This window comes from Schistocerca serialis, chromosome 1 (genome assembly GCF_023864345.2).
Source record: "Schistocerca serialis cubense isolate TAMUIC-IGC-003099 chromosome 1, iqSchSeri2.2, whole genome shotgun sequence".
Classification (NCBI taxonomy): Eukaryota; Metazoa; Arthropoda; class Insecta; order Orthoptera; family Acrididae; genus Schistocerca; species Schistocerca serialis.
This window is the reverse complement of record NC_064638.1, coordinates 12,183,299-12,196,630: the sequence shown is the minus strand read 5'-3', so window position 1 is coordinate 12,196,630 and position 13,332 is coordinate 12,183,299. Positions and strand designations below refer to the sequence as shown.

The window sequence follows — 13,332 nt, the reverse complement described above, 5'->3', positions numbered from 1 at the left end:
AGTGAATAGCAATGTATCTTTTTTATAATATGGTCATTATTCCAGCCTAGATTTTCTATTGTTTGTTTCCTTTTAAGACCTTATAAAGACAGTTACTGACAATTTCTTTTTTTCTTATTGGAGAAAAGTAAAACCATATGGGGGCCAGATGTAGATTGTAAATGAATGTGGAATAGAGTATTTTTATTCTCCCTGTATGCAGTGTCAATAACGTCACCTCACACACTTCATTTCTGGCAGCACCTCCTTCTCAACACATGACTGTCCCCCACCACCTCACCATAGTCTTCAAGTTATATCCTATAGCACTTCTGGGTGGACAAATAGATGAGGGATGTAGTTTAAAACAGTATAACTCAACTTAAAAGTCAAACTGCCCTGTTATAGAGACTGCCATTATTATTTAAACATACTAAACAACATCAAAACAGTCAAAAGAAATTGTTTTTCAAAAGAGCAGAAAATTGTAGTGAAATTCATGAAAGGATTGTTTTAAATTGTTATATCTTAAATCAATAAGTATGTCAGCATTTCCCAGGATTTTCTGGCTTAATTAAGACTAGGTCATGCCACCACAGTGGTCAGACAGTGGATTTGCCTTCGAGAGGACAACGGACCCGAGTCCCATGGGGCCACCAAAATTTGGGTTTTCCTTGATTTCCCTAAATGATTTAAGACAAATGCTGGGATGGTTCCTTTGAAAAAGATGACATTCAGCTGAGGAAGCTAATTTCTGTGGCACATCTGATGACACAGTGCTGGTGGAAGCACGAGTATTTCAGAGCACACCATTCATTGCACATTGTTAAAAATAGGGCTCTGCTGTAGACTACCCCTGTATGTTCCCATGTTGACAACACTGTTGAATTACAATTTCTGTAGCTCAGGAGCATTGAGATTGGGCAGTGAATCAATAGAAATGTGTCATCTAGTTGAATCATTCGTGTTTCGCATTACACCTGCTTGTCGGTTTTGTGCACATACACTGTCAACAGAGTGAATTGGTGCTTGAAAGGTGCACTTTGCTACGGACTTAGGCCAGTGGGAGCAATATTATGCTATGGAGGACATTCACCTGGTCTTCTGTGGGTCCTTTGGTAGTAACTGAAGGCTCCATAACAGCTTTGTTCTGTGTGAACATTATTGTGCACTGTCCGCACCCTGTCCCTAATGAAGGTGACATGTTTCAACAATATGACTTTCAGTGTCACGAGGCCAGAATCAAATTCACCCCTTCTGAATCTGATGGAATACATCTGCGATGCTATCAGATACCAGTTCTGCACCCAGAAACCACTGATCTCCAATTTATGGGAATTACATGACCTGTGCTTAGACATGCGGTGCTGCATAATGCTGGGAACATACCTCACATAATGCTGGGAACATACCTGAAATTTGTTGAACTTGTCCCACACAAAATCACTGCTGTATTGTGTTCCAACAGTGGACAAGCACATTATCAAACAGGAGGTCATAGTGTTTTGTCTCATCAGTTTATATATTCAATGCTTGAATGAAAGGTGTGCTCTTTTCCTTTTTTCTGCCATTGCGTGTATGTGTAAAGCAGGATGTTATACCATTTGGGCTTGTTTATATGAAGGCTGTCAGTGTTACCACCTGCACAGATACTAAATGCTCCTTTTGTGAAGACCTTTTATCTTGAGAACACTTTTAACTTTGTTTCACAAAAGGCAGCACAGTTTCAAGAAAGCTTCATAATTTAATGTAATAGTTAAAATAATACCTTCAGCAAAAGATGTGTGCGTTGGAGTGGGAGAAAGGATTGGAGATGTATGTAGTTTAATTTTCTTAAATTGTGAAGAAGGTTAACAGCTTCACATGCTAAGATAAATTCCCACATTCTCTAAAAAGAGAGAAAAAGATTAATTTAACAGAATCAGTGAGGTATACAAATATAACAACAGACTTGTAGAACCATTATTTTGTAGGTTAGATTAGATTAGATTCAGCTTTTGTTCCAAGACCCAAAACATGAGATGATTCTCATGGGTGAGTAACATGCCAGAAAGTATAACATAAAAAATATAAAACATTTGAATACCCTGATCATTTGTCAGGAGATTGTCAAACTAGGTGAATACAATACAAACTGGAACAGCTAATATTTTCAGAATTGATACGCTGTCAGACTGAAACATTGTTATGCACTATTAATAAATTTATCAAACAAAAAGCACATAATCTTGACTGTTATGGCAAAGTGCTCTCAGAACTGAAATCTAACAGACATTCTTATTTAAGCTGGCCTAACAGCCACTGTTAAGATATTCATCTATAGAGTAGGATGAGTTGCCAATCAAAAAGTCTTTCAAACTCTGTTTAAACCATGCTTTATCTGATACCAAGTTTTTAATGGTGTCTTTCTTCCACAGATAAATTGTGTTGAAATGCGAGGTTTTAATGAAGATGAAGTGTGCAGTTTTGTGGAGTTAACAAAAGGGAAAAATGTTGATGTAAGATTTATCGAGTACATGCCTTTCAGCGGCAACAAATGGAACGATGGGAAGATGGTCTCATTTAGCGAAATGCTCCAAATAATTAGAAAGCAGTGGCCTGATTTTGATCCTCTTCCCAATGGGCCCAATGATACCTCAAAGGTACGTGCAGTATTACATATGAACATACATTGAAAATAATTTAATGTTTATGACTTACTACCAATCACAAGAATACTTCACATCTGCTGGTGGTATGAGAGATGGACTGGTTTAGTTACATATTTCTCATCCCATTCAGTAAGTCTGTCCTGGCCTGTGTTTCTCTGCAGCTTTTCTGCAACTCTCCCCATTTCCTAAACCTTGACAATCCTTTTCTTTCTTCCCTTTTCCTTCCCCTTCATTGTTTCTGGCAGAAGAAGAAGCCACTGACTCCAAAAGTTTGCACATTTCCGTAACTTTAAGGGGAGTTAGAAGGGGAAAACATTCTTTTTCACTTTTTCGGGTTTTTATCTGATTATAAAATTTTCAATTTTCCAAATAAAATGAAATGTATATTACTTATAAACTTGCGTGGGAAGTATTTTATTTTATTTTCTAAAATGTAATCTACACCAGTTGAAAATGTTAAAATTTTTACATGCTTTACTTCAAGACCTAATAAAATCGGTAATTTTTTATGTACAGGGTAGTCCATTGATCGTGACCGGGCCAAATATCTCACCAAATAAGTGTCAAACGAAAAAACTACAAAGAACGAAATTTGTCAACTCGAAGGGGGAAACCAGCTGGCGCAATGGTTGGCCTGCTATAAGGCGCTGCCTTAGCTCAAACTGATATCAACTGTGTTTTTTTAAATAGGAACCCCATTTTTTATTACATATTCATGTAATACGTAAAGAGATATGAATGTTTTAGTTGGACCACTTTCTTCGCTTTGTGATAGATGGTGCTGAAATAGTCACAAACATATGTCTCATAATTTTAGATGAACAGTTGGTAACAGGTAGGTTTTTTAAATTAAAATACAGAATGTAGGTACATTTGAACATTTTATTTCGGTTGTTCCAATGTGATACATGTACCTTTGTGAAATTATCATTTCTGAGAACGCATGCTGTTACGGCGTGATTACCTGTGAATACCACATTAATGCAATAAATTCTCAAAATGATGTCTGTCAACCTCAATGACTTTGGCAATACATGTAATGACATTCCTCTCAACAGTGAGTAGTTCGCCTTCCGTAATGTTCGCACATGCATTGACAATGCACTGACGCATGTTGTCAGGCATTGTCGGTGGATCACGATAGCAAATATCCTTCAACTTTTCCCACAGAAAGAAATCCGGGGACGTCAGATCCGGTGAACGTGTGGGCCATGGTATGGTGCTTTGACGACCAATCCACCTGTCATGAAATATGCTATTCAATACTGCTTCAACTGCACGCAAACTATGTGCCGGACATCCATCATGTTGGAAGTACATCGCCATTCTGTCATGCAGTGAAACATCTTGTAGTAACATTGGTAGAACATTACGCAGGAAACAGCATACATTGCACCATTTAGATTGCCATCGATAAAATGGGGGCCAATTATCCTTCCTCCCTTAATGCCACACCATACATTAACCTGCCAAGGTCGCTGCTGTTCCACTTGTTGCTGCCATCGTAGATTTTCCATTTCCCAATAGTGCATATTATGGCAGCTTAGGTTACTGCTGTTGGTGAATGATGCTTCATCGCTAAATAGAACGCATGCAAAAAATCTTTCATCATCCCGTAATTTCTCTTGTGCCCTGTGGCAGAACTGTACATGACGTTCAAAGTCATCGCCATGCAATTCCTGGTGCATAGAAATATGGTACGGGTGCAATCGATGTTGATGTAGCATTCTCAACACCGACGTTTTTGAGATTCCCAATTCTCACGCAATTTGTCTGCTACTGATGTGTGGATTAGCTGCCCCAGCAGCTAAAACACCTACTAGGGCATCATCATTTGTTGCAGGTCGTGGTTGATGTTTCACATGTGGCTGGACACTTCCTGTTTCCTTAAATAATGTAACTATCCGGTGAATGGTTCGGACACTTCAATGCTGTCGTCCAGGATACCAAGCAGCATACATAGCACACGCCCCTTGGGCATTTTGATCACAATAGCCATACATCAACACAATATCGTCCTTTTACGCAATTGGTAAACAGTCCATTTTAACACGGGTAATGTATCACGAAGCAAATACAATCCGCACTGGCGGAATGTTATGTGATACCACATACTGATATGTTTGTGACTATTACAGCAGCTGGCCGGAGTGGCCGAGCGGTGCTAGGCGCAACAGTCTGGAATCGCGTGACCGCTACGGTCGCAGGATCGAATCCTGCCTCGGGCATGGATGTGTGTGATGTCCTTAGGTTAGTTAGGTTTAAGTAGTTCTAAGTTCTAGGGGACTGATGACCTCAGAAGTTAAGTCCCATAGTGCTCAGAGCCATTTGAACCATTTTTGACTATTACAGCCCCATCTATCACAAAGCGAAAAAAGTGGTCCAGCTAAAACATTCATATTTCTTTACGTACTACATGAATATGTAATAAAAAAATGGGGGTTCCTATTTTCAAAAAATGCAGTTGATATGAGTTTGACCTATGGCAGTGCCATCTAGCAGGCCAACCATAGCGCCATCTGGTTTCTCCCTTCAAGCTAGATGAATTTCGTTCTTTGTAGTTTTTTCATTTGATGCTTATTTCGTGAGATATTTGGCCCGGTCACTATCAATGGACCACCCTGTAGAAAGCTGTGGATTGCTGTGTTATAAATGTTAAATTATGTGTTTGTATTGGTAGCACTGTCAAAAATAGTATCATATCTTTTCATAGTATAAACATGCTTTGTATATCGAAGTGCTAACGTTTTTCCGAGGAAAAGTGACGAATAAACTGGTAAATCTCTCAAAAAGTATGACTCCAAAATGAAGTGTTTTTAAGAAATGTGGGTTTCATGGTAATAAATTTTTGAATAAAGAGAAACATTGTGTTCAGCATGTGGTGTGTGAAGTTACAGACAATGAAATACTGGCAAACTCATGAGTATCTAGCGAAACACCCATTAGTGCTTCGAAGATTAAAATGAAACATAGTGATAACACAGTTATCTCAAAACAAAACTCATGTAAATGGTAGGTTAGGTTATATTCTGATACATTTACACATCCTAACAGGGGTGTTATTTGAATGTGTGTGCTGTATGTATGTGGAGGGCCAGTTAGTTTACATGAAGACATTGAGGTATCAAATGGACTAGCCAGGAAACTTATCATTAATTCTGCCGGTTGTAAATATACTCATTCATTTTGGAGTTCTGATAATTGTAAAGACAATTATTTTGAAATAAATGTTAGGTGGTTTTATGGATTGAGAGATATTGGCAAAGGACACACTGCAGCAGAAACAATGTGTGTCATGATGTATATGCCACGCCCACTTTGTAAAATGGACAAGTATGCAGGATTTATTGGAGCTGCTGTGAAATCTGCTGCATGTGAGTCAATTAAGGGTGCTGCAAACGAAGCTGCTGAAATAAATGATGGTATGATTGACATATCCGTAGCTTTTGGCGCACTTGGTAGAAGCGCAGCTGCAGTTCTAAGAATTCTGTTGCTACAGTGACCAGTGTGGATACTGGAAAGCTAATAGATTTCCAGATTTTAACCAAACATTGTTATAAGTATAAATCAGGGAATGAAGAAGGGCATATCTGTGACAGAAATTATGAAGGACAACTAGTCGTACAGAGGCCTGTGCAGCTGTTGAAATTTATAATCGATCTGTAAACTAAATGGGAGTGTGTTACACTAAGTTCTTAGGTTATGCAGACTCAAATGCATATAACAGTGTAGTAGCCACTCAGCCTTATGGTGAGAAGCTTATCACAGAACTGGAATGTGTTGGTCATGTCCAGAAGAGGATGGGTACCAGATTGAGGAAGTTGAAACAAAGTTTGAGATACAAGAAACTTTCAGGTGGTAAGACCATAAGAAGCAGGCTGACAGACAAAATGATTGATCAACTACAACAGTATTATGAGATTGCCATAGAAATAATACTGATGATTTGTTGAAAATGAAGCAGGCAGTATGGGCTACCTTCTTCCAGAGACTGTCAGCTGATGATAAACCAGTACACCATCTTTGCCCTCCTGGATCTGGTTCATGGTGCAATTACCGCAATGCCCAGTACTCAAACAGGTCATACAGCCACATACATTCTATCCCAGCAGCAGTTGTGGATATCATAAAACCTGTTTACAGAGACTTGGCAATCCTGAATTATTGAAGAAGTGTCTGCATTGTCAGACTCAAAATCCCAATGAGTCGTTCAATAATCTTATAGTGTCAGTGTTGTCGTAACTGCCATCTGCGTCATGTCTGCTGTGCAGCGAGCTACGCTAATATAAGTATTAACTCTATTTTTCTTACTTGTCACTTCTTCTTCCGTGTGTTTTTGCTTTTAGGAAGCTTTAATTGTCGAGTGCTAGTAATAGTGTTCCATAGATTTAGTGTTTGTTTTGAATACAGTCAGAGAGAGTCCGTTTAGTAAGCCATAGTGCCAGTAGTGCTAGTGTTTGTTTTCAATACAGGCCAGAGAAAGGTAGTGCTATTTTCATTGTTTTCTACAGGAAGTGTCTAGTAACCACAGTTTAGTCAACTATCAGCCGCCTTTAGTGAATTAGCAGTCTAGTTATAAGTTGATTAACTCTCTACAGTAAATTGATTTCTTAGGATGGATAGGATGTGTGACTGCTGTGTACGGACACAGGAGGAGCTGGCCACTGTTCGCGAATAGCTGAACGTGTTGATGGCATCGGTTAGCTGTCTTCAGGCTGCTGCCTCGGAGTGTAGCGGCAGTGGGGAGTCTGGTGCTTTGCATGGTACACCCCAGGTGTTACATGCTTCACCCACTGACCCTTCTGTCGACACATCTTTGCGGGTACCGGGCACGGTTGGGCCACCCTCTTCCCAAGGGGAGTGGCGGGTTCAGCGGCATTCGTGGCGCACGAGGCAGAGGGTCAGTGTGGAGGCTGGCTGTGTGGCATCGCCCGTTCTGCCTGTGAGTGGACATGTGGCCACTTCTTCAGCAAGGTCCGAGCAGGCACATGGGGGGAGGGGTTTATTAGTTATTGGGAGCTCCAACGTTAGGCGGGTGATGGAGCCGCTTAGGGAAATAGCGGAAAGGTCGGGGAAGAAGGTCAGTGTTCACTCTGTCTGCTTGCCGGGAGTCTCATCCGAGATGTGGAGGAGGCTGTGCCGGCAGTGATAGAGAGCACTGGGTGCACCCGACTGCAAATTGTTGCTCATGTCGGCACCAATGACTCCTGCCGTCTGGGTTCAGAGGTCGTCCTCAGTTCGTACAGGCGGTTAGCGGAGTTGGTGAAGGCGGAAAGCCTCGCGTGGTGGAATCTGAGCTAGCTATTTGTAGTATCGTTCCGAGAACCGATAGTGGTCCTCTGGTTTGGAGCCGAGTGGAAGGCTTAAACCAGGGACTCAGACGATTCTGCGGAGATCTGGGGTGCAAATTTCTCGACCTCCGCTATTGGGTGGAGAAATGTAGGGTCCCCCTGAATAGGTCACGCGTGCACTACATGCAGGAAGTGGCTACAAGTGTAGCGGAGTATGTGTGGAGTGCACATGTGGGATTTTTAGGTTAGAGAATTCCCTCCCTAGGCCCGACAAGACACCTCCTGAGATGCGGCAAGGTAGGAGTAGACAAAATGCAACAGGGAATAACAATATTAATGTGCTAATAGTAAACTGCAGGAGCGTCTATAGAAAGGTCCCAGAACTGCTCTCATTAATAAATGGTCACAATGCCCACATAGTACTAGGGACAGAAAGTTGGCTGAAACCCGATTCAAATAGTAATAAATTCTAAAATCAGATTGGAATGTATACCGCAGAGACAGGCTGGACAGTGAAGGGGGAGGCATGTTTAAAGTGATAAGAAGTGCAATAGTATCGAAGGAAATTGATGGAAATCCGAAATGTGAAATAATTTGGGTGAAGGTCACGGTTAAAGCAGGCTCAGACATGGTAATTGGATGTCTCTATAGGCCCCCTGGCTCAGCAGCTATTGTGGCGGAGCACCTGAAGGATAATTTGGTAAATATTTCGAGTAGATTTGCCCAACATGTTATAGTTCTGGGTGGAGATTTTAATTTGCCGGATATAGACTGGGAGACTCAAACTTTCATAACGGGTGGCAGGGACAAAGAATCCAGTGAAATTTTTTAAGAGCTTTATCTGAAAACTACCTTGAGCAGTTAAACAGAGAACCGACTCGTGGCGATAGCATATTAGACCTTCTAGTGACAAACAGACCCGAACTATTTGAAACAGTTAACGCAGAATAAGTAATCAGCGATCATAAAGCGGTTACTGCATCGATGATTTCAGCCGTAAATAGAAATATTAAAAAAGGTTCGAAAATTTATCTGGTTAGCAAAAGTGACAAAAATCTGATTCCAGAGTACCTGACGGCTCAACACAAAAGTTTTGTTTTAAGTACAGATGGTGTTGAGGATCAGTGGACAAAGTTCAAAACCATCGTACAATATGCGTTAGATGAGTATGTGCCAAGCAAGATCGTAAGAGATGGAAAAGAGCCAGCGTGGTACAACAACCGAGTTAGAAAACTGCTGCGGAAGCAAAGGGAACTTCACAGCAAACATAAACATAGCCAACACCTTGCAGACAAACAAAAATTACGCGAAGCGAAATGTAATGTGAGGAGGGCCATGCGAGAGGCGTTAAATGAATTCGAAAGTAAAGTTCTATGTACTGACTTGGCAGAAAATCCTAAGAAATTTTGCTCTTATGTCAAAGCGGTAGGTGGATCAAAACAAAATGTCCAGACACTCTGTGGCCAAAAAGGTACTGAAACAGAGGATGATGGACTAAAGGCCGAAATACTAAATGTCTTTTTCCAAAGCTGTTTCACAGAGGAAGACTGCACTGTAGTTCCTTCTCTAGATTGTCGCACAGATGACAAAATGGTAGATATTGAAATAGATGACAGAGGGATAGAGAAACAATTAAAATCACTCAAAAGAGGAAAGGCCGCTGGACCTGATGGGATACCAGTTCAGTTTTACACAGAGTATGTGAAGGAACTTGCCCCCCTTCTTGCAGCAGTGTACCGTAGGTCTCTACAAGAGCGTAGCATTCCAAAGAATTGAAAAAGGGCACAGGTCATCCCCGTTTTCAAGAAGGGACGTCGAACAGATGTGCAGAACTATAGACCTATATCTCTAACGTCGATCAGTTGTAGAATTTTAGAACATGTATTATGTTCGAGTATTATGACTTTTCTGTAAACGAGAAATCTACTCTGTAGGAATCAGCATGGGTTTCGATAAAGACGATCGTGTGAAACCCAGCTCGAGCTATTCGTTGATAAGACTCAGAGGGCCATAGACACGGGTTCCCAGGTAGATGCTGTGTTTCTTGACTTCCACAAGGCATTCGATACAGTTCCCCGCAATCGTTTAATGAACAAAGTAAGAGCATATGGACTATCAGAACAATTATGTGATTGGATTGAAGAGTTGCTAGATAACAGAATGTAGTGTGTCATTCTCAAAGTAGAAAAGTCTTCCGAAGTAAGAGTGATTTCAGGTGTGCTGCAGAGGAGTGTCGTAGGACCGTTGCTATTCACAATATACATAAATGACCTTGTGAATGACATCAGAAGTTCACTGAGGCTTTTTGCGGATGATGCTGTGGTATATCAAGAGGTTGCAACAATGGAAAATTGTACTGAAACGCAGGATGATCTGCAGCGAATTGATGCATGGTGCAGGGAATGGCAATTGAATCTCAATGTAGACAAGTGTAATGTGCTGCGAATACATAGAAAGAAAGATCCCATATCATTGAGCTACAATATAGCAGGTCAGCAATTGGAAGCAGTTAATTCCATAAATTATCTGGGAGTACGCATTAGGAGTGATTTAAAATGGAATGATCATATAAAGTTGATCGTCGGTAAATCAGATGCCAGACCGAGATTCATTGGAAGAATCCTAAGGAAATGCAATCCGAAAACAAAGGAATTATGTTACAGTACACTTGTTCGCCCACTGTTTGAATGCTGCTCAGCAGTGTGGGATCCGTACCAGATAGGGTTGATAGAAGACATAGAGAAGATCCAACAGAGAGCAGCATGCTTCGTTATAGGATCATTTAGTAATCGCAAAAGAGTTACAGAGATGTTAGATAAACTCCAGTGGAAGACTCTGCAGGAGAGACGCTCAGTAGCTCGGTACGGGGTTTTGTTGAAGTTTCGAGAACATACCTTCACCGAGGAGTCAAGCAGTATATTGCTCCCTCCTACGTATATCTTGCGAAGAGACCATGAGGATAAAATGAGAGAGATTAGAGCCCGCACATAGGCATACCGACAATGCTTCTTTCCACGAACAATACGAGACTGGAATAGAAGGGAGAACCAATAGAGGTACTCAAGGTACCCTACACCATCAGGTGGCTTGAGGAGTATGGATGTAGATGTAGATGTAGACCAAAAAATGTTTTTCTTGTAATGAAGACACTAAAGTGGGGGTCAGTCATGCTGTTATTGCTTTTAATGATGGCAACATTGGTAGCGTGAAAGTGCTACAACATATGGGAATTAATTCTGGAGCAAACTGCATCAGAGAATTTGAATGGATGGACAAGGTTTGCACTGGTAAAGCAGAGTATGCAGCACAGTTGGCCACTACGGAGTCCAGAAAGAAGAAAACAAGAAAAAACTTAAAAAAGATCAAGAGGATGATATACAGTATGGTGCAGGGTGCTTCTGAGTGACTAAAAATAAAATGTTAAGCATATATTGAGTTACAGTCTATTAAAACTTTAAAAACTCTTCCTGAAAATTTACATTTTCTCTTGCATTTTTCCCTAAATCTCAGAAACTACTTCGAGTAGCGAATTCAAATTTTCAGGGAGTAATAACATATGTATCCTGAGTCTTGTGAACTAAAAGAAGAACATAATGTTATGTACAAATAAAATTATTTAGAATAACATACAAAAAAGTACACAAAATTTTAACTGTGTAATTAAACAATTGTATTTCCAAAAGCAGTGGCTGAAATGCAATTATTGTAAGACTCAGAACATATAGTTTAATGTCCTGTAAAAGTTTCTTGTCAATGGCTACAGTTGTTCCTGAAATACGGGGAAGTTAAGTCACCAAATTTAACATTGTCAGGATAGGGCGTTCAAACTCCCCTTAATGCACATTTTCTCCTTCCTCCACTTGGTGAGCAACACATTTATAGTATTTTCACAACAGCAGTAGCTATTTTCTTACAATTTCTTTTTGCAGGCATACCATGTCCCGGGCTTCAAGGGACATGTGGGATTTATTACCTCAATGAGTGAACACTTCTGTGGCACGTGCAACCGTTTATGGATAACAGCTGATGGCAATTTGAAAGTGTGTCTCTTTGGGAATTCAGAGATATCTCTCAGGTGAGTGATGAAACATAGAATAATCATGTCCAAGTGAAAATTCATGCGAGGAAACCATAAAATTACTAGAAGACTGACAGACTGATCAGTATTTTACCTTCAGGAGGTGAAATTCCAAAACTTCTTATAGACACATTCGTTCCACTTGTCCTCACATTAGTCGTGGAGTCCGAGTGACCTTTCAGACCTTCAGAAACTTATCCCTCTTTCCTCTCTCATGAAGGAACTGATAGTTCCAAATGCTGAGTATAGAATAATACTTTCAAACTGTTTGCCATGCACATTAGGTATGTGGTTGGTATATGGAAGAGATAAACTGCAGTTAAATCCAGCAGGTATGAAATGAGTAATCTTTTCTTGAAGTTTTCAGCTTGCACCCTCCTCCCTCCCAGACATACAAACCAGATACCTCTAGCTAAATAATTTGTGAGTATATATAATTTGCCTCTGTCAACATCATGTTACACTAACCTATTTGTGAGATTAAATTAAAGGAAAGTAATCAGAACTGGAAATTATGTACAGACATTTTTAGCTATGTCCCTATGTTTAATGAAGTTAACACAGTATTTCTGTCCATGTGATGGTAACTATGATTTGCCAGCCACCGTTGCCGAGCGGTTCTAGGCGCTTCAGTCCAGAACCGCGTGACTGCTACAGTCGCAGGTTTGAATCCTGCCTTGGCTCAGATGTTAACTCCCATAGTGCCCAGAGCCATTTGAACTGTGATTCATGATTATCAGAGTCTATATGTTCCAAATAAAAATCGGAACTTCATGTGTATAAATGTACAAATTATTAGACAATGGGACCAACAACTGACACTTTTAAATTGATGACTAGACTAAGAGATTAATAATAGGAAAAAAAACTGCAAGATACTTGGCGATAAGTTTGTTTCAGGACAAGGTAAGGGGGGTGAGGGGTGGGAAGAATCATCTCTCTCTTTGTGAGCATACCAGAAATCCTTTATCAACCGAAGGTAAAATAAGATGTAAAAATACAGGGTCAAACAATTAATTTAAGTATCTTAAAAACCAAATGACTAATAAAATTAGAAGCTAAGGAAAATAAGTTCGTAGTAAGTAGGGTGAAACACAGGGGGCTGCAACATATTGCCGTTGTTGTTTGACTTGTCTATCAAAGAAAAAAGAAATGGATCAAAACAAAATAAAAGTGAGAATGGAAATGTATCAGAAGCAAATAGGAATAAGCAAGGAACATATTCTTTAATAAAAAAAAAAAAAAAAAAAAAAAAAAAAAAAAAAAAAAAAAAAAAAAAAAAAAAAGACATGTGAGGCAGATGTTCCTACAATTTTATGTTCAAAGCACAGCA

The 13,332-nt window shown here is 40.0% G+C and overlaps 1 protein-coding gene across 1 annotated transcript in view; it reads left to right on the top strand.

Annotated features, from left to right (window-relative positions):
• Window positions 1-13,332, top strand: part of LOC126460036 (molybdenum cofactor biosynthesis protein 1-like) — an 81,287-nt gene that overhangs the window by 38,739 nt on the left and 29,216 nt on the right. The window contains exons 4-5 of the mRNA XM_050095897.1: window positions 2,397-2,621; window positions 11,851-11,996. Coding sequence (XP_049951854.1) covers window positions 2,397-2,621; window positions 11,851-11,996 — 371 coding nt within the window. The remainder of the gene's footprint in view (window positions 1-2,396; window positions 2,622-11,850; window positions 11,997-13,332) is intronic.